Source organism: Nyctibius grandis, chromosome 10 (assembly GCF_013368605.1).
Source record: "Nyctibius grandis isolate bNycGra1 chromosome 10, bNycGra1.pri, whole genome shotgun sequence".
Classification (NCBI taxonomy): Eukaryota; Metazoa; Chordata; class Aves; order Nyctibiiformes; family Nyctibiidae; genus Nyctibius; species Nyctibius grandis.
In genome coordinates, this window is record NC_090667.1 from 17,036,107 (window position 1) to 17,054,020 (window position 17,914).

Genomic DNA, 17,914 nt, shown 5'->3' on the forward strand with positions numbered 1-17,914 from the left:
CCTCTCCCCACAGACCACAGCTCCCTTCCCGGGGTGTCCAAGGGGGGCTCCGGGGCTCCCCCAGCCCAACAGAATCACACAGAAGCACAGAATCAATGAGGTTGGAAGAGCCCTCTGGGATCATCGAGTCCAACCATTGCCCTGACACCACCATGGCAACTAGACCAGGGCACTAAGTGCCATGTCCAGGCCTGTCTTAAACCCCTCCAGAGATGGTGACTCCACCACCTCCCTGGGCAGCCCCTTCCAATGCCTAATGACCCTTGCTGAGAAGAAATGCTTCCTAATGTCCAACCTGAACCTCCCCTGGCCAAGCTTGAGGCTGTGTCCTCTTGTCCTATCACTAGTTGCCTGGGAGAAGAGGCTGACTCCCACTCTGCTACAACCTCCCTTCAGGTAGTTGTAGACTGCACTAAGGTCACCTCTGAGCCTCCTCTTCTCCAGGTTAAACACCCCCAGCTCCCTCAGCCGTTCCTCGGAGGTCAGACCCTCCAGACCCTTCACCAGCTTGGTCGCCCTCCTCTGGACTTGCTCCAACGCAGGGAACAGGAGAAGCCGTGCCCCTGGGACGGCAGCGGGCGGGTGGCACAGAGCCCCCCAGCCCCGACACAAGGCTGCTGGGACCCTGCCGCTCCCCCCCACAGCTCCACGCAGCACCTTGTCCTCAGGCACAGGCAAACAAACGCCGGGCGAGCTGTTGGCATTTGGCAAGGGCTGGTCGGCAACAATAGATGGTTTCGGAGGAACTGGGAAATGTCCCCACACAAGCTGAGCACAAAGACTTGCATTGTTTCCGGGCTCGTTCGAGGTTCTTCTGTTGTTCTTCGACACGTACTCACAGGGGCCCCAGGGAGGCGACGCTCCGTGCTCTGCTCCGACATCCCTCCAGCGAGGAGCCCCGTGCCGTCACGTCTCGTCTTGGTTAAGGAGGATGACACCTTCCAAGGCGAGATGGCCGCAGACCGTGCTGGAGGAGCTACAGTGAGGTCCATGCTGACGAGAAGCAGAGAGGAGTCAGGGCCACGAAGGCGCCCTAAAGGCTGCAGGACCTCCCTCCATCCTTTCCCCGTGACGGGGTCTGCAGGGACCAGCCCCACGACCTGCAGCTTCAGCCCGGAGCGGTGCAACACACAGCAGCGTATCAAACCACCCACAGCACGTCGGCCCCCAAATCAAGTGGGAAAGTGACTTGGATGCAAGACGAGAAGATCTTAATACAGAAAAGTCTTGAAGGCAGCACGAAAACCAACGGTACTGGCCAAACGTGGGGTTTATATAAAGCTGCTTCTTCCACTTTATGGTAGGGAAGCGCACGGAGTGTACGTGCTAAACCCAGACACACTTCAAAGCTCAGTAACGTTTCTTAAATGAGATTCCTCATATTGCGACAGGCGGATCCCTAGAACCAGTCTAGCAAGAAGCTTATATTCTTTCCCCCATTCCCAAAAATACATTCCGGCACGGCCACCCAAGCACAGGGGATCTTCACCTCCCGATTCCACGACTCACCACCGCAGAGATACCATCACAGAGACACAATCACCCGCGCCTTCCGTACCCGTTACATTTAGTTATTTTACTGGAACCCCAAAAGGACGAGAATTTGCTGTTACAGAGCTGAAGTCCTTCAGATCTAACGGAGAAAGCTTACGCCCAAAGCTGTGTTAGACAAAAAAAAAGCCAAATATCAGAACCACAGAATCATTTTGGTTGGAAAGGACCTTTAAGATCATCAAGTCCAACCATTAACCCAACACTACCAAGCCCACCACTAACCCATGTCCCTCAGCACCACTGATAAAGTACCATCTCTCCTGAACCACCACCACTTTTTCCCCCCCCTTTTCCTTTCCTTTTTCCCTTTTAAAGAGTAAGGAGCATCACGGCTACAACAGCAAGATTTCAACAAACACTTCGGATTCTATTTTGTAGTCCAGTTTAGTTTCAAGCTCACATCAAGTTCCAGCTGGAAACCTCTCACTGCACACTTTTGTGAAGCACCAGGTACTGCAGCTCTTCCTGCAGAGAACCTGACCTTTTTTGTTTGTTTTTATGAGACGCTTCACCGCACACCCTGAAATTCAAACAGCACGACGAGGTATCGGGTTAGGACTTATTTTGGGGAGACTGCAGCTCTGCTCTCGCTTGGCAAGGTAGAAAACGCTCAAATTACTGAAATATAGAATTTGAAATATAGGTTACAACGGATTTAACGGGGGATTTTTGCTGTAACAGGGGCTGTTTGCTGTAAAGCCTTCTGGAAATGCAACTGCACGTACATTTCATCAGGAACTGTTCGATGCATTGTCACGCAGCGCTATACAAACAGAGAAAGGATTTTCCCTTTATGGATTGTGGTCCTTACGGTCTCAAAGAATCACAGAATTGTTAAGGTTGGAAAAGACCTAAAAGATCATGAAGTCCAGCCAAGACCCAGCCAAGACCCAGCCAAGACCCAGCCAAGACCCAGCCAAGACCCAGCCAAGACCCAGCCAAGACCCAGCCAAGACCCAGCCAAGACCCAGCCAAGACCCAGCCAAGAAGAGCAGGCATGGACTGCCGCTGACTGCAGCAGTATGTCGTCATTTAAAACTGTTTAAAAAGTGATATTGTAGCAGGTGTCATTAAAAAAAGAGGTAATTTTACACACCCTGTGTAGGTCTCACTACAGTACGTAAATTTCTTGAACGTTTTCTGCTTAAAGCAAAAACCCATGAAGAGGCAAAAGGACTGTTAGAATGAAAATCAGGGACATGATGAAAATCTCCCACTCCCCAAAAAGCCACCGGTTGCCTCTATCCAACCAAAGCGCTCGTCTGGGCACTCTCATCTCCCCTAACTCTCACCAGAGCGTCCCTTCTCCTGAATAAAACACACACATCCACTGCGCAGACAAACCCATCTTCTGCTGAAGATCGACTGAAGAAGAGCCACATGGAGACAGAAGGAGCTTCCACGGCAGCCTGCTCTGTCCTGGAGATGACCCGACGCCGCCCTACAGCCCAGCCACTTCTTTCTTCTCCAGATAACAGCAGGGTGCGGCAACAGCCAGCTTCCCCGCAGTGCCACCCACTCCTCAGCCCTGAGGAACGAAGGGCTCTTGAGGAAACCCTCCATGGTTTCACCCTAAGGATGCAGGGACACGCACCCGACACCCCACCTGCCATCACACAGCCATGCAGAAAGGGAACAACCCCAAAACACCGCCAGCGGCACCGCAGCAAGCCCTGAAACGCGTTAAACACCTGCAGCGTGACAGCGATGGGTACGCGGCACCACAGACGTCCAAACCATCTGGGTTTGCTGCTTCTCCCAGTAAGCAGGTGGAGATGCGCCCAGGGTCACCTTGGCCGAAGCGGCGTGCCGGGTCCGTCTGACGGGGCAGGCTCCCCACGGTCCCGCATCTGCTCTGCCTTCAGGTGCTGCCCAAGTCACCCTGAGATGGGTGGGTGGGCTCCCATGCTCAAGGGACTCAGAAGAGGACCTCCGAAAACCCCATCCAGTCACAGAATCAGAATCACAGAGTCAGTGAGGTTGGAAGAGCCCTCTGGGATCATCGAGTCCAACCATTGCCCTGACACCACCATGGCAACTAGACCAGGGCACTAAGTGCCATGTCCAGGCTTTTCTTAAACACCTCCAGAGATGGGGACTCCACCACCTCCCTGGGTAGCCCCTTCCAATGGCTAATGACCCTTGCTGAGAAGAAATGCTTCCTATGTCCAACCTGAACCTCCCCTGGCAAAGCTTGAGGCTCTGTCCTCTTGTCCTATCGCTAGCTGCCTGGGAGAAGAGGCCAATCCCCACTCCACTACAACCTCCCTTCAGGTAGTTGTAGACTGCACTAAGGTCACCTCTGAGCCTCCTCTTCTCCAGGCTAAACACCCCCAGCTCCCTCAGCCGTTCCTCATAGGTCAGACCCTCCAGACCCTTCACCAGCTTGGTCGCCCTCCTCTGGACTCGCTCCAACACCTCAACATCCTTCTTGAAGCGTGGGGCCCAGAACTGGACACAGTCCTTCAGAAACAACTGCACATGAAGCCGTGCTGCGTAACCAAGAGCAGGTTGTTATTCCAGAGGGAGTAATTAAAAGCATGATGCAAGATGCACATACTCAAACCCACGTGGTCAGTTCTGCACTCGGGCACTCACACCTCAATCCACGCTCCCGGACAAACCCGCTGGATGAGTCTGAGAGCAGCCGATGGCAACGCCAGCCCTCGCCTGGCTGCCCGGTCAGACTTCATCCACCCCCAGAACAGCCAAATGACTCGTGAAATTACACATATGAACTCTACCCCTACGTGAGCGTGCTCAAGGTGAGGACTTCTGGGGGGCAGGTTTGCCTTCCTTCACTAGTGACCAGATCCAGCTGGAGACACAGCTGGGGCCACCTTCCACACCAAGGATGGAAGAAGAAAATGAGGAACCGTGAAATAATTTGTGTGATGGGGAAGGAGGTGGGTGAAGGTGGGCACAGGGCAGAGGATCAGAAGCAAGAAGCACCTCGACGTGAGGGGAGGGTGTCACCGCTGCCGCACAGACACGTCCTGGAAAATCCTATTTCCAGGTTAAAAAAAAAAAAATACATTTGTGTACACCACCCTGCACTTAAAATCCTCACACCAAACCCGGGTGGCACCAGCACGAGCCTGGGTGCTGCGGGGGATGATTCCAGGTCCCCGAGCACGATGCCACCCGCCGCTGCCCCCGGGTTTTGGAAGCCCCTCTGCTGAGCCCTGCCAGCTCGCGTGACGGTAACGGCTGCCGACCTACGAGCTCGCCCCACCGCTCCTCCCGTTAAACCAGTTGTTGGTGAGGAGCAGCTCTTTATCCGGACAACGTGACAATTGCCCAACCGGCTTTTCACCTCGCCAAGACACCTAGAGCCGAAAGAATAACGCATCATTAACAGGTATCTCCTGAAATATGGGTGTTACAGACACATTTCTCACTCAATTACCAGCTTCGTGGCTTTTTTTTTAAAAAAAAATACCAATCTGGATCAAATGTGAAGCAGACAAAGCAATGCTGGAGAACGACCGAAGGAAAGTATTTAGATTAAAAGCAAATCCTGCCTCGCAGCACTGCCCAGTCCTGAAACGCAACGGGGCTGCCAAGAGCACACGGCAGCAGCACGGCTGTACGGCGAGGGACACGAGGCAAGGGCAAAGCACGTCCGTGGGGCACAACCTCCCAGTGACCCCCTCCAAACCCGGCAGGAGGAAGGAGGAATGAGCTTTGGTATTCAGGGCTCATGGTACAACACAAGTCCATAAAAAAAAACCCACTTTTGGTTGGGTGCTGCTCCCAAACCATGTCAGCTTCTGGAGTTACTGGAGAACAACTGTTAGTGACAACACCACAAAATCCTGTGCAAACCAAAACCAAACCTCAAAAGATAATTTGGTGCAACCAAGTTTAAGGCCATGTACTACAGACCTTCCCCGACCACGGTGCGGTGGGTGGGAGGCCGTTTCAGAAAGCAGCAGCTCAGCAAAGCTCCAGCTCGGGCCGGCAAGAAGAGGATTTGGCCTTTGCATCCCAAAGAACTAAAACAATTCGCTATTTTACACAACCAGCATCCAAGCAGTATTTTAAAAACAAAGATAAACCAGTTTTCAAGTTGTTCTGGGAACAAAGGCAGTCAGAGGCACACAGGTGCTGATGCTCACAGCCCTGCCCCACAGCAGCACCACCAACACCTGGGCAGTGATACAGTGAGGATTTCACAAACACCTGCTCTGCACAAGTGTAAAAAGATAAAGTTTCTTCTGCTCTGGCTGAAAAAAACCCCTGAGGTACAGCCTTCAAGATTAACTGGGACAAATGAAAGCTCACAGTGTCCAGAGGCCGGTAACACACATTGTATTAACAGACTCCCAGGCTCTGGCCGCCCTATTTCTCGCCCCATCTATTCCCAGAGGCTCCTTCAGATGGGAATTCCTCAAGCACTCAAATAGACGGAGAGGACACCAGCTCTGCCCAGGCGCGCTGCGGCAGAGACAGACAGTAAGAGAAGTGGGCGGCATGTCCCTGGCACCACATCACATCACCACCAGCTGCCCCCAGCTCTCTGCTCTCAGCACCGGCGCTCGCCCGCAGCAGAGGCCAACGGCCATCACAAGAATCACAGACTGGTTTGGGTTGGAAGGGACCTTAAAGATCATCTAGTTCCACCCCCCTGCCATGGGCAGGGACACCTTCCACCAGACCAGGTTGCTCCAAGCCCCATCCAACCTGGCCTTGAACACTGCCAGGGACGGGGCTCCCACAGCTTCTCTGGGCAACCTGGGCCAGGGTCTCACCACCCTCACAGCAAAGAATTTCCTCCTGATATCCAATCTAAATCTCCCCTCTTTCAGTTTAAAACCGTTCCCCCTCATCCTGTCACTCCATGCCCTTGTCAAAAGCCCCTCTCCAGCTTTCCTGTAGCCCCTCCAGGTACTGGAAGGTGCTAGAAGGTCTCCCCAGAGCCTTCTCTTCTCCAGGCTGAACAGCCCCAGCTCTCTCAGCCTGTCTCCAGAGCAGAGGGGCTCCAGCCCTCTGAGCATCTTCATGGCCTCCTCTGGACTCACTCCAACAGCTCCGTGTCCTTCTGATGTTGGGGCCCCAGAGCTGGACGCAGCACTGCAGGGGGGGTCTCCCGAGAGCGGAGCAGAGGGGCAGAATCCCCTCCCTCGCCCTGCTGGCCACGCTGCTGGGGATGCAGCCCAGGACACGGGTGGCTTTCTGGGCTGTGAGCACACGCTGCCGGCTCATGGTGAGCTTCTCCTCACCCATCACCCCCAAGTCCTTCTCCTCAGGGCTGCTCTCAATCCATTCCCAGCCTGGATTTGTGCTTGGGATTGCCCCGACCCACGTGCAGGACCTTGCACTTGGCCTTGTTGAACTTCATGCGGTTCACACGGGCCCAGCTCTCCAGCATCACTCACCCATCCAACGAGCCGGTACCGTCACCCGAGGCTCAGCAGCTCCCGCCTTCGCTCCGGTGCTTCCTGGGGCTGCTGGAAGAGGAGGAGTGACCTGCTCAGGCAACAGCACCCAGCCAAGACGTGCCGCTCCGAGCCGGCGGGGCCGCAGGCGCCTCGGACACGCTGTCCCGCTGCACGGAGAACACCCCGGCCCCGCACCGGGAACCCCCCCGCTCCGGGGCTCCCTTCAGCGCCCCACGCCCTGATCCGAGGGCTGGTGCCGCCCCCCAGCACCCCCGTCCGCCCCCCCCACCCCGGCGGCACCCCCGCGAGGCGCAGGGCCAGCCGCGCGCCCGCCCCACACGGCCCCAGACCCCCCCGGCCCGCACCTCCGCCGCCCCGGGCGCCGCTCCGCCGCCCCGGCCCGCACCTCCGCCGCCCCGGCCGAGCCCCGGCCCCGGCCCGGGCCCCCAGCACCGCCCCCGCGGCCGCCGCACCTGCGCCACGGGCGGGGCGGGGCGGGGCGCGGAAGGGGCGGGGCGGAGGCGCCCACGTGACGCCCCGCTGCCCCGCCCCCGGCTCACAGCCTATCCGTCCGCGCGGCGCCCGCCGGGTGCCTCACTCCGGGCAGGGCTTGTGCGCAGGCGCAGTGCGCTGTTGAAGCAGAGGCGCGCCTTGCCGGCGCCATCTTGAGTATGGGCGGCGGGCTCTTAAAGCGGTACGCTCCCCATTCTGCAAGGGGGTGTCAGGGCAGGGAACGCGGGGGCGGAGGGGCTCCGTCCCTCCCGTCCCCCAAAGCGGCCAAGTCTGGAGGGACAAAGGCAATCCTCAAACCCTCCCACACCCAGCACCCCGCCACTTCTCCCCACCCAAACCCCACCACATGGGCACCTCAGGGCTCCGGGGGCTAAACCCAGCTCCCCCCCCCCAAGCCCAGACCCCCCGTGCTTGGCTGCAACCCCCCGGTCTCTGCTCGGACTCCCCGTAATCCCCCGGGGGCACCGTCGGAGCGGAGCCGTGAGCTGCGGTGCGAGCCGGGGAGGGAGAGCCGCTGTGCCTCAGTTTCCCTTCCCCGCCGGTCCCGTGGGCCAAGCGATGTGACGGCGGGCTCGCCCGCAGCGGGTTTTACGGGGCTTTGCCCCCGGGCCATGAGCACCCTCAGCAGCACAGCGCAGCCCCGCTACCAGAGCCCACTTCCCAGTCCATCCCAGTGCCACCAGTCCGGCTGGGGACAGGCAGCACTAGAGGGCAGCAGCGGTGCGGGCAGGAGCTGCCCGGCCAGGAGAGCCCCCAGCTCCCCGGGCAGCCCTCGGTGGCCCTGGATGCCTCTGCTCCTCCTCCTCCTCCTCCTCCCATGGAGGCTGGCTCCAAACCTGGCTGGGCTCTCCTCTGGGTCTGGAAGCGTGGCCAGTCCCTGCTGGGAGACAGGGGAGAAGAGGATGGAGCTGTGCTGGGGACACGGTGGGGTGATGCTGCTGCAGCAAGAACATGGCTGAGGGGGGCAGCAGCCAGCCCTGGGGCGTGGAGGAGCAGGGCAGGGGCCCACCCTCCGGCTCTCCCCCATCCCTCTTCGAGCTCCCAGCTCCTGCTCGGGCCAGACATGCTGCACAGATGTGTTCACCTCCCCGAGGAATGTCTCCTCAGATGGCGTGTGGGAAGGTGGCCCTACATCTCTTCATGGAAAGGCTTCACTCAGCGCCCTGGTACCTCGGACCTCCCGTGTCCCACCAGAGGAGGTAGAAAAGAAGGTGAATGTCACGGGGGTGCTGGCAACACTCTCATTTTGGGGACGTGGGAGACGAGACACCTTAGTTTTACCATCACAGCGACCCTAGAAGGTGGCACCAGCATCACGCCATGCAAGTGAAGATCCTTTAGAAGAGGAAGACCCAGCCACATGTCCTGATGAGGTGACCCCTGGCTCCATCTGATCTCCTCTGTGGCCGCACGGCTCGGCCCGGCTCCCCCAGGAATTAGTGCCAAGGAATGAGCACCAGCTCCTTCGGCCTCGGCCCCAGGCAGCTCCGCTGGGCGCCACCAGCCCCACCACATCCTGCCATGGTGCTCCCACCCCTGAGATGTGCACTGAGCTGGGGCATGTTCTCAGCCCCCACAGCCTCCCCAGGAGCAGGGGCTGCTGGGTTTGGCCTCCCACCTTCCTCCCCTGCCATGCTGGGGGCACTGGGGCTGGTGGAGAGGGGCAGGCGGGCATCCCTGGGGATGGCAGGTACCCATCCTCTGCCCAGATGCCCAGCACACGTGGCAGCGAGCAGCTCTCCTGCCCTGCTTGCTGGCTGGAACCCTTTCTGCTCCCCTTCTCCCCCCTTCTCCGAGTTACTGTCCCCAGGTCTGGGCGATCCCGCGTGCCCCGCAGAGGAGTTCCCTGCCCTTCGCCCTCCCCAGAGCAGCCCTGTGTCCAGCTCCCCTCGATGGACCATTTTCCCATTAAATAAATTTCTCAATTTTTTTTTGTCCTTCTGGAAAAAAAGTCAGTGCTGACGTTCTCACTCGCAGAGCGTTCCAAAGGCCTGGGAGCACCAGCAGTGGCTCCGTGGGGACCTTGAGGAGGAGAAACCCCGACCTGGCCGGGCTTGCAGACCCTCCTGGGGCAGAGCCACCAGGACCAGCAGGGCAGACCCCATCCCCGATTTCGTGCCCCTTGTTTCCTACGCCGCTCGCTCAGGAGCTTCACCGGGAGAAAGACGAATTTCCCGTGGCTGACTGAACGTCAGCCCCATGGCAGGGAGGCAGGGGCAGCCCCGGGGCCACCCCCTCGTCCCCAGCCTGCTGGAAGCCGCTTGGTTCAGGGAAACAGGAAGCCCTGAAATAGCAGAAGCTGGAAACACGTGGTCAGGGCTGGAGCGGGGCTGGGAGCAGCCAACGTCCCACCACCCCGTCTGCACAGCCCACAGTTTGCTCCTCAGCATAATTTTGTGATGAGCCCGTTGCCCTTTCCTCATCTCCTCACCCACCCCCTCCCAGCAGACCCCAGTCTAAAGCACTGGGAGCTCTGGGACCCCTCGGTGCCACGCTCTGGGCCACCCTGGATCTGGCACCCCGCTTGGAGAGCGCACCCAGAGAAGGGGCCCGGTGATGGGTGCTGCCCGCAGAAGGCACAGCCTTGTCCTGCCCAGCATCAGCCTTCCAAGCCCTGAGAGCCAGCCGAGAGCAAGGAACACACCCCAGAAAAGCAAATGTCACAGTGAAATGGGAAATAAGGGTTGGGCTTTAAATCTAAACATGCCCCACAGCAGCAGGACAGGCAGGACATGGACACTCGTGGGGTGCAGTGAGGAAGGAGCATGCGGCTGGGCGTCGTGCTGCCCAAACCGGGCAGAATTATAAGGAAAAAAAAAGATATTTCGAGTCCAAAGATCGTTGCATGAATAGCCAGCTCGCCTCTGGGTGCAGAAAATCGGGGGTGATTATGTCCAGGAGGGTTATGTGCAGGCTTAGCCCTGGCTTGGTGCTGAGGGGTGGCAGCACAGGGCTGGACCCTCCCGGTATTCATTAATTGGTTTAATTACGAGGTTAATGCCAGCTAAGCCAGCAGGGAGCTGCAGCCCGGACCAGCTCTGCTCCTCTGCTCTCCCCCGGGCTCGCTCCGTCTCGGGGACGCCAGCCAAGGGGGTTTGGCTGGGATGGGGACGGGGCTCGTGCCCCGCGTCGCTGCTGGTGGGGACGGAGGAGGGCAGCTCGGAGGGGCAGGACAGCCTTCCCCGTGCCCCAGCCGTGCCCCAGCACGTGAGGCTTATCCCTTCCCGGTCCATGGGGACAGCGGTGGCCAGCCCCTTGTCCTCGCAGAGAGAACAATCCTGGGAAGTGACCCAGGGGCTGGGGGACAGGATGCGGCGCTGGCCGCCACCACGGCATTGTCCCTTCGGATACCTGCGGGGTGAAGTCAGGGCTCAGCTCAGGGTGGGGACGGCCGGGGGACAGAAACACACGGTCCCTCTGATGGCAGGCACCAGGGTGAGACCTCAGCAGGGACCTGGGGGAGCTTGTCCCCTCTCATCCAGGATGCTGGCATCCCCGGGGGGGGAAGCACCCACCCCACACCGACCGACACTGGAGCTCTCCTGTCCCCTGGGCAATGGGGGGTGTCACACAGAGACTCCGTGGGGACATTTTCAGGGAGGACTGGCGCTTCAAGAGCTGAGAGGCAGTTGGGTTCGTTGTGCCTGGAGGCTAGCAGGGTCACCATGCCTGTCCTACCTTGGTCCCCAACATGGAGATGCTCCCCGGAGCGAGCTGGTGTTTGGGGCATTGGGGATCTGCACCCAGGAAAACATCCCAGGCTCTGCTCTGCAGTCCTGCCAGTGCTGGTGCCCCGCCGGTGTCACCAGGGCTGTTCTTGGGCAGGGGTTCAGGTGATGGAGACAGAAACATGGAAAAATTCCCCCCCCAAGACACATGAAAGGACTTGTCAGGACAGAAAGGCAGCGGCAGACGGCATCCCCAGGGCTGGGTTATCCCCCAAAATAGCTACAGCCTCTTGCATCACCACGGCCAGACTGTCTGGGCACCCAGAGACTTCCCTCATAAGAAGGATGTGGTTTCTCTCTCAAATGCAGTGTGGCACAGACATCCCCAGGCATGGCACGGACGTCCCTGGGCATGGCACGGACGATGGGTTAAAACATCCTGTGTCCTCTTGTCCTATTGCTAGTTGCCTGGGAGAAGAGGCCGACTCCCACCCTGCACACTCGTCCTGCCTCCCCACAGCCTCTGGCCAGCGAAAGGTGCCCCATCCCTCCATCCCAAGGAGGAAGCACCCAGGGAGGCTCAGCCAACTCCTGCCCAGAGGTGGTCCCTGCGGTGGTGGCCACCAGGGAGGCTTCTGGCTGCCCTCACACAGCCAGGGCGGTGGCTGGCTGCCAGTCAGCTCCTGCGTGGCTATGGGTCACCTCTGCTAAAGCCCTCACCTCCACAGCCCAGCCCGGCCATTCGGGTCCCCAGGACGCCAGATCTGCTCCTCTGCGAGCTGGCCTCACAGCCGGAGCTGCTTGCCCCCAGCCAGGAGGAGGGGGCTCACTGGAGACCCTACAAAAACAGCGTGTGGGACCAACCGCCGGGGCAAAGCCTCGTAAACAACCACTGTGGGCTCCGGAGAGGCTGGGCGTGCAGCTGGGCTCGAAGGAAGAGGCGCAGGCAGGAGCTCGTGCAGGTGCCCCCGCTCCGGTTAGCCACTTCCCGTCCCTCGGTGGCCCCGCGCGCTGCTCTCGCTTCTCAGGAAACCACAGGGCGCAGAGCTGTGAGCGCACGGTGGCTGCGGGGGCCAGCCTTGCAGGTGGCCCTCATGCCTGGCCACGGCTGGGGGCTTCTCCGCTGACCAGGACCGAGCTGGCCCAGCAGCTCCGAGCCGATGCGGGGGCTCCAGCGCTGCGCAGGGGCTGACCACCCCCAGCCCCTCCAGCTCCAGTGCCTCCAGAGGGGGGGGGGTCCCACCCTGGCAGGGCCAAAGCACTCCCCAGACCCTTCCCAAAGCCCCCACACAAAGCCCACCCTGTGCCCTGCTGCTCCCAGGGCTCCCTGGCCCTGGTCCAGCCGCCTCCGAGCTGCGGTGGGAAGGGGGGGCCTGGGGAGGAACTGACGTGGCACAGGATCGTGCTTGTTGGCGCTGATGATTTCTGCACAACAGCCCCTGGGCAGCTGTCCCCCCGTGGGCCGGGCGATGCTGTGGCCCCCATCCCAGTGCCACACTGCCACCCAGGCGTGTCCCCAGCCCCTGCCCAGGGTCCCCAGGGAGCATCGCCACTGCTGCTGCTGTGGGCGCAGGCTGGGCAGGAGGGCGCTGGCATTAGAGGCCCCAAGTCACCCCGTCACCCACATGTAGCCCCAGCACTGGGGGGTGCCCATGCCAGCCCCACCATCCTCCCAGCACCATCCCAGCTGCCGACAGCTGTGTTGGGTGCAGGAGGTACCACGAGCCCTGGGGAGGATCCTGCCCGACACGGGACAGCTCAGCCTCGTGGTGCGGGCAGCGCCCACGCAGCCTGCCCATCCTGGGGGGGCTGGAGGAAACCCAAACCCCTCTCCTGGCAACCCCCACAACAAACAGCCCCTGCGGAGCTTTGGAGGCTGTTACATGGCAGAGCCACAGCGCGTTTGGGGCTGGAAAGTGTTTGTATCTGCAGCTGCGTGGGATGCCCCAGCCCGGCCCCGAGCATCGCCGCGGCGCAGCGGAGCCCGCGCTGGCAGGTGGGCTGTCAAAAACTCCCTTCCCACGCAGGCTGGCGCGGCGCTCGTGGTGCCCAGAGGCAGAAAGGGCCCGTGGGTGGAACGAGCACCAGAGTCAGAGCCAGACTGCGAGGGCGAAACGCCTGCGCCCAGTGACTCAGAGGGGAAAAACGTCCCGAGGGACACCGGGGGCGCGGCCGTCACCCGTGTGCGTGGCTGGGACAGACCCCACGGCTCCTGCCGCCCTGCCCCACTGGCGTGGGGTGAGTGTGCCCGCAGCTGGGGTGCTCTGGCCCCTGTGGTGCAGCCGAGCATCATGGGGACATCCCTGAGCATCATGGGGACACCCCTGAGTGTCACCACTGCCCCTGGCCCTGCCACCCTGCACTCACCCCCATCTCCTGACTGCCCCTCAATGGGGCTGGGGGTCCCTTTGGGAGGCAGATCAGGTGCCACATCATGCAGCATGGGGCAAGTGACGGCAGAAATTGCCCCCCTCATGCCCAGCCTGCCCCCGCCACCCCCCTGCCCCCGCCAGCGCTCGGGGTTGCAGGATTAGCGCCGGTTCAGAAGGCTCCTGCGGCAGCTCCGAGCCCCGGGCTGGCAGATTAGTGACCAATCTCCTCCTGCCCAGCACCCCGTGAACCAAGGGGCGAGGGAAGGAGCTGAACCCGCCTGGTTTCCTGCTCAGACGGTTGCGACAGAGCGGCACGTGGGGTGTCACGGGGAGGGAAGGGCAGCGCTGCCAGCCCAGGGGCGAGCAGGGCCCCATGATGTCCCCCCTCTCCCCTGGTCACCCCCCTGCTCACAGGGCAGCTGCTGGCACGGGGAAGCCCAGGGCTGGGCTGAGCATCCCCTGTGGGCTCAGCATCCCCTGTGGGCTCAGCATCCCTCTCCCCCCTCTCCGCTGCCCCAGCGTCAGGGTGCAGCACAGCCATGCCCCCCCCCCCCAATAGAGGAGCCCCCGGGGAAGGGCTGGACACACGCAGACGAGCACAGAGACGTCAAATCCTGTTCATAAAAATACATCCCACCTGTACAGCGTGTAAAACACCCTTTTTACAGTATTTACAGCAGCAGTCGGGGCGGGGGCACTTGGGGTGCAGGCAGGGGCCTTACTGGGGCTGCCCGTGCGAAGCGAGGGGCCAGCAGTGGCTGCCAACGCCTGTGACAGATGCCACCGTGGGAACAGCCCTCCCCGACCCCGGAGGGGACAGCGAGGTCCCACCCACGCGCTGCCAGCTCCTCTTCCCCAAAGTCACGCAGGGTGTCCCCTCTGGCTTCAGCAGCAGCACAGACACCCCCAGCCCACACCCCACGGGGTCACGGGAGCTGCCACCCCCCCGGCAGGGCAGAGCCCGGGGCCCCCGGCGAGGGCTCGTCTCCCGTGGGTGCTGGCAGAGCCCTGCGGAGCCAGGCTCAGCACCGTCCCGTCGCTGCCGGGTCGGTCCCTGCTCGGGGCTGGAGCCCCTTCCCGTGGCACGGGACAGCCCTCGCCCGCGCCGCGGAGGGTGGCGGGGGCACAGAAGCAGAGGGGGCATCGGGGAGGCGCGGGGCTCGGCTGCTGCGGGTCCTCCTCTCCAAACTGGCCACCAAAACCACATCTCACATCTCTGCAGGACAGGCAAGGGGGGGAAAAAAGAGACTGGTGAGATGGCTGTTGGTGGGAGGAGGGCTGCATGGTGCCCTGGGCCCCCCCGGCATCCCCAGAGCAGGGTCAGAGCAGAAATGTGCTGGGGGCTCTGGTCCCCTCCTGCTCCGCTGCTCCTGGTGTGGCTCAGGGCCCGCAGGAGCGGCACTTTCCCCCAGCCACCTCATTTCGGGCACTCAGAAGGGAAGGGAACAGATACCGAGAACTGGGACTTACCCAGCCTGTTTAGGGGGGAAATATTTTATCGTTTTTTTTTAAATTCATGTTCCCTCTGCCTCCAGCCTGTCACCCAGGGACCCCTTTGGAGAGGAAGTGTGGCCTCTGCCTCAGTTTCCCCAGTAAGGAAGCTATTGGGGACTAGCCACGCTCACAGGACTGCAGAGCTACCTGGGTGAAGCTGCAGGGACGCCCAGCACGGCGTCACCACCTTCCTCGGGGCATCTGCAGCCAAGCCCTTCACCAGGAGAAAAACATCTGCAGCAGGAGCCCGCGACCCGCCCGTGCTCCCCGAGGGCTGGGGTTCCCCTCTCTGCCACGCACAGACCCTCCGGAGCCGGGCCCACTCCGAAACCTGCCCATGGCTTCGCTCCGTGCCAACAGGCATCAGGACCAGCCTGGCCTCCACCTCCCCAGTGCTGCCACCGCCGCTTCGCCAGCTGGGGGAAACTGAGGCACCGGGGAGGGAACACGCAAGCAAGGGTTAATTTCTACCCCAGCTGGAAGAGCTTGAAGGGGGATGGGGGTGACACCCAGATGAGCCCCCCGCAAAAGAAGAGCGAGAAGGATCCCACCCCCGCAGCCCAACCCCGGCCCTAAGCCCCCGCAGTGGGAGCCCCAGCGAGGAGGGGTGCTGGGCTGGGGGCAGCGGAGAGGCCCCAGCCCTGGTGTCCTGCCTGGGCAGGGACAGGGCTCAGAGCGTGTACATACCCTCCAAGGCTTTATCCAGGTCGGCAATGAACTCCTCCAGCTCCTGCGTGTCCCCAAGCTTAGCTGGTGGAGAGAAACGCGCCGTCAGGTCTCGCCCAATCCCCATCCCAGCTCCAACCTGGGAGAAGAAGGATCCCGACGCCTTGGGTCTAACCACAATTGCTCCGCCCGCCCGCTGCATCTGCACAGCTGAGGTCGGAGCTGGATCCGTACGTGGTGGGAAGGGTGCTCACCTTCCCTGTGCCACCTCATACCCGCACAATCCTGCGCTTCCCCGGTCAGGGACAGAGCCCCTCGCTGTGACCCCCCCAGACAGACCTCTGGCCCAGTCTAGCCGTGACTGGGAATGTGCCAACCCAACTTTGTGCCTCTTCCAGGATCCAGGAAGGGCCTGAGGGCTCATTCCCACCTCCAAACCCTGCAGGGCCCCATTGGCACACCCGCTGGCCAGGAAGCCCTGGCATCAGCCCTTCGGACAGGTCTTTCAGCCTCACCTTTGGGGGGGTAGGGGTTGGCAGGGGTGTTGAGGTCCTCCTCGCTGGAGCTGAGGCTGCTTCCCGGGGACCCGCTGGTACCTGCAGGCACAAAGCATCAGTCACCATCCACAGGCACCGCAGAAACAAGTTGCAGGACCAGGGACCAATCCTGCGTGTGGCACGGGGTGCCTGGTCCACCCTCGCTCTTGGCCAGCCCACCTGCTGCAAGGAATGCTTGGGGAAAGGGAACCGAGCTGGGCCACCGGGCCAGACAGCACCAGGGGCTGCTGGGCACGGCTACGGGGACTCCTTGGGGTTATTAAACCGAACTGGCTCCCTCTGAGCTCCTGAGAATCTCAAGCCTCGTGCAGCCCTGCAGCAGCCAGCCCAGCAGAAGGAGCCCCAGCAGAAGGAGCCCCAGCAGAAGGAGCCCCAGCAGATGTTGGCAGGCCCTGGGCCAGGAGCCAGCGGCCACCACCCCATGTTACTCATCCAGCCCGCAAGAGATGAGCCAGGCGGGCAGCTCAGAGGTGGGATCAGCAGGAAGCTCCACGGTTTGCAACCCCAGAGCTCCCAAAGCAGCCCCACCCCGACGGACACCATCCTCCCCAACGAGTGCTCCTTCCCCAGCCCCACACTCACTCTCCAGCTCCTCGATGCCGCTGTCGTACACGCTGTGCCCTGCTTTCCTCTTCAGCTCCTCCAGGTGCTGCTCGTATTGGCACGCGGGGCCCCTCTCGAAGCCCTCCATCACCTCGTCGAACTCCCGCAGCAGGTCACCGAGCTCATCGGCCATCGCTGGGGGCAAGAAGCCAGCGGCTGGGGGGGGTTTGGGCACGCACGGGGCAGAGCCCCGGAGAAAGGCTCTCGGGAGCGGTGCCAGGAGGGGACGGGGCAGAGCCGGGACGGGGCAGGGGGGCTCCGGGCCCCGCTCCCGCAGCGAGCCCGGGGCTAATATCGCCCCTCGCAGAGCTCACGGCACGGCACGGCACGGCACGGCACGGCACGGCACGGCACGGCACGGCACGGCACTCACCGGCGGGCTCCGGTCCGGGCGGTGGCAGCGGCGGGTCCCCCCGGGCGCGGCGGTTTTAGCCCCGGGGCGGTGGGCGGGGCTGGACGGGGCGGCACCAGCCCCATGGCGGCCCCGCCCCCCCGATTCGGGGCCCCGCGGCGCTCCCGTGGGTCCCCCCGAGGACCCAGGGCGGGGGGGGTCGGGGTGTCCCCAGGGCTGTTCCTCCCACCAAAGCAGCGCTCGGCCTGAAGCTGGAGGAACCCACCCCGAGCCCTCCCCGTCCCTCCGTTTTCCCCCGGAACTCGAGGAGATAAAGCATTAACGACGGGGAATGGATGAGAGCAGCCCTGAGGAGAAGGGCTTGGGGTGATGGGTGACGAGAAGCTCACCATGAGCCAGCAACGTGCGCTGGCAGCCCAGAAAGCCACCCGTGTCCTGGGCTGCATCCCCAGCAGCGTGGCCAGCAGGGCGAGGGAGGGGATTCTGCCCCTCTGCTCCGCTCTCGGGAGACCCCCCTGCAGTGCTGCGTCCAGCTCTGGGGCCCCAAAAGAAGGACACGGAGATGTTGGAACGAGTCCAGAGGAGGCCACGGAGATGATCCGAGGGCTGGAGCCCCTCTGCTCTGGAGACAGGCTGAGAGAGCTGGGGCTGTTCAGCCTGGAGAAGAGAAGGCTCCAGGGAGACCTTCTAGCACCTTCCAGTACCTGAAGGGGCTACAGGACAGCTGGAGAGGGGCTTTTGACAAGGGCAT

The 17,914-nt window shown here is 61.7% G+C and overlaps 2 protein-coding genes across 4 annotated transcripts in view; both read right to left on the reverse strand.

Moving 5' to 3' along the window:
• Positions 1-7,385, reverse strand: part of LOC137667696 (H(+)/Cl(-) exchange transporter 5) — a 38,701-nt gene extending 31,316 nt beyond the window's left edge. The window contains exons 1-2 of one of the 3 annotated variants that reach the window (XM_068408714.1): positions 7,345-7,385; positions 6,936-7,007 (exon numbers count right to left, since the gene is read on the reverse strand). In XM_068408714.1, coding sequence (XP_068264815.1) covers positions 6,936-6,939 — 4 coding nt within the window. In that variant the 5' untranslated portion in view covers positions 6,940-7,007; positions 7,345-7,385. Of the gene's footprint in view, positions 1-6,935; positions 7,008-7,303 lie in introns of all 3 variants that reach the window. The other 2 variants (XM_068408712.1, XM_068408713.1) reach the window with 2 other exon arrangements.
• Positions 7,386-14,084: 6,699 nt separating this feature from the next.
• Positions 14,085-17,247, reverse strand: LOC137667983 (regulator of cell cycle RGCC-like). The gene is made up of 5 exons (XM_068409252.1): positions 17,185-17,247; positions 16,791-16,946; positions 16,167-16,247; positions 15,673-15,735; positions 14,085-14,707 (listed from the first exon to the last, which is right to left on the reverse strand). The coding sequence occupies exons 2-5, from the start codon at positions 16,942-16,944 to the stop codon at positions 14,700-14,702; spliced, it is 306 nt and encodes a 101-aa protein (XP_068265353.1). The 5' UTR covers positions 16,945-16,946; positions 17,185-17,247; the 3' UTR covers positions 14,085-14,699.
• Between the last annotated feature and the right edge of the window lie 667 nt (positions 17,248-17,914).

Coding starts and splice junctions, on each gene's coding strand:
- LOC137667983 (XM_068409252.1), bottom strand. CDS start 16,944: ATGGCCGATGAGCTCGGTGACCTGCTGCGGGAGTTCGACGAGGTGATG. Junction 16,248..16,790: donor CGGCATCGAGGAGCTGGAGA/GTGAGTGTGGGG, acceptor TTGTGCCTGCAG/GTACCAGCGGGTCCCCGGGA. Junction 15,736..16,166: donor CAACCCCTACCCCCCCAAAG/GTGAGGCTGAAA, acceptor TCTCTCCACCAG/CTAAGCTTGGGGACACGCAG.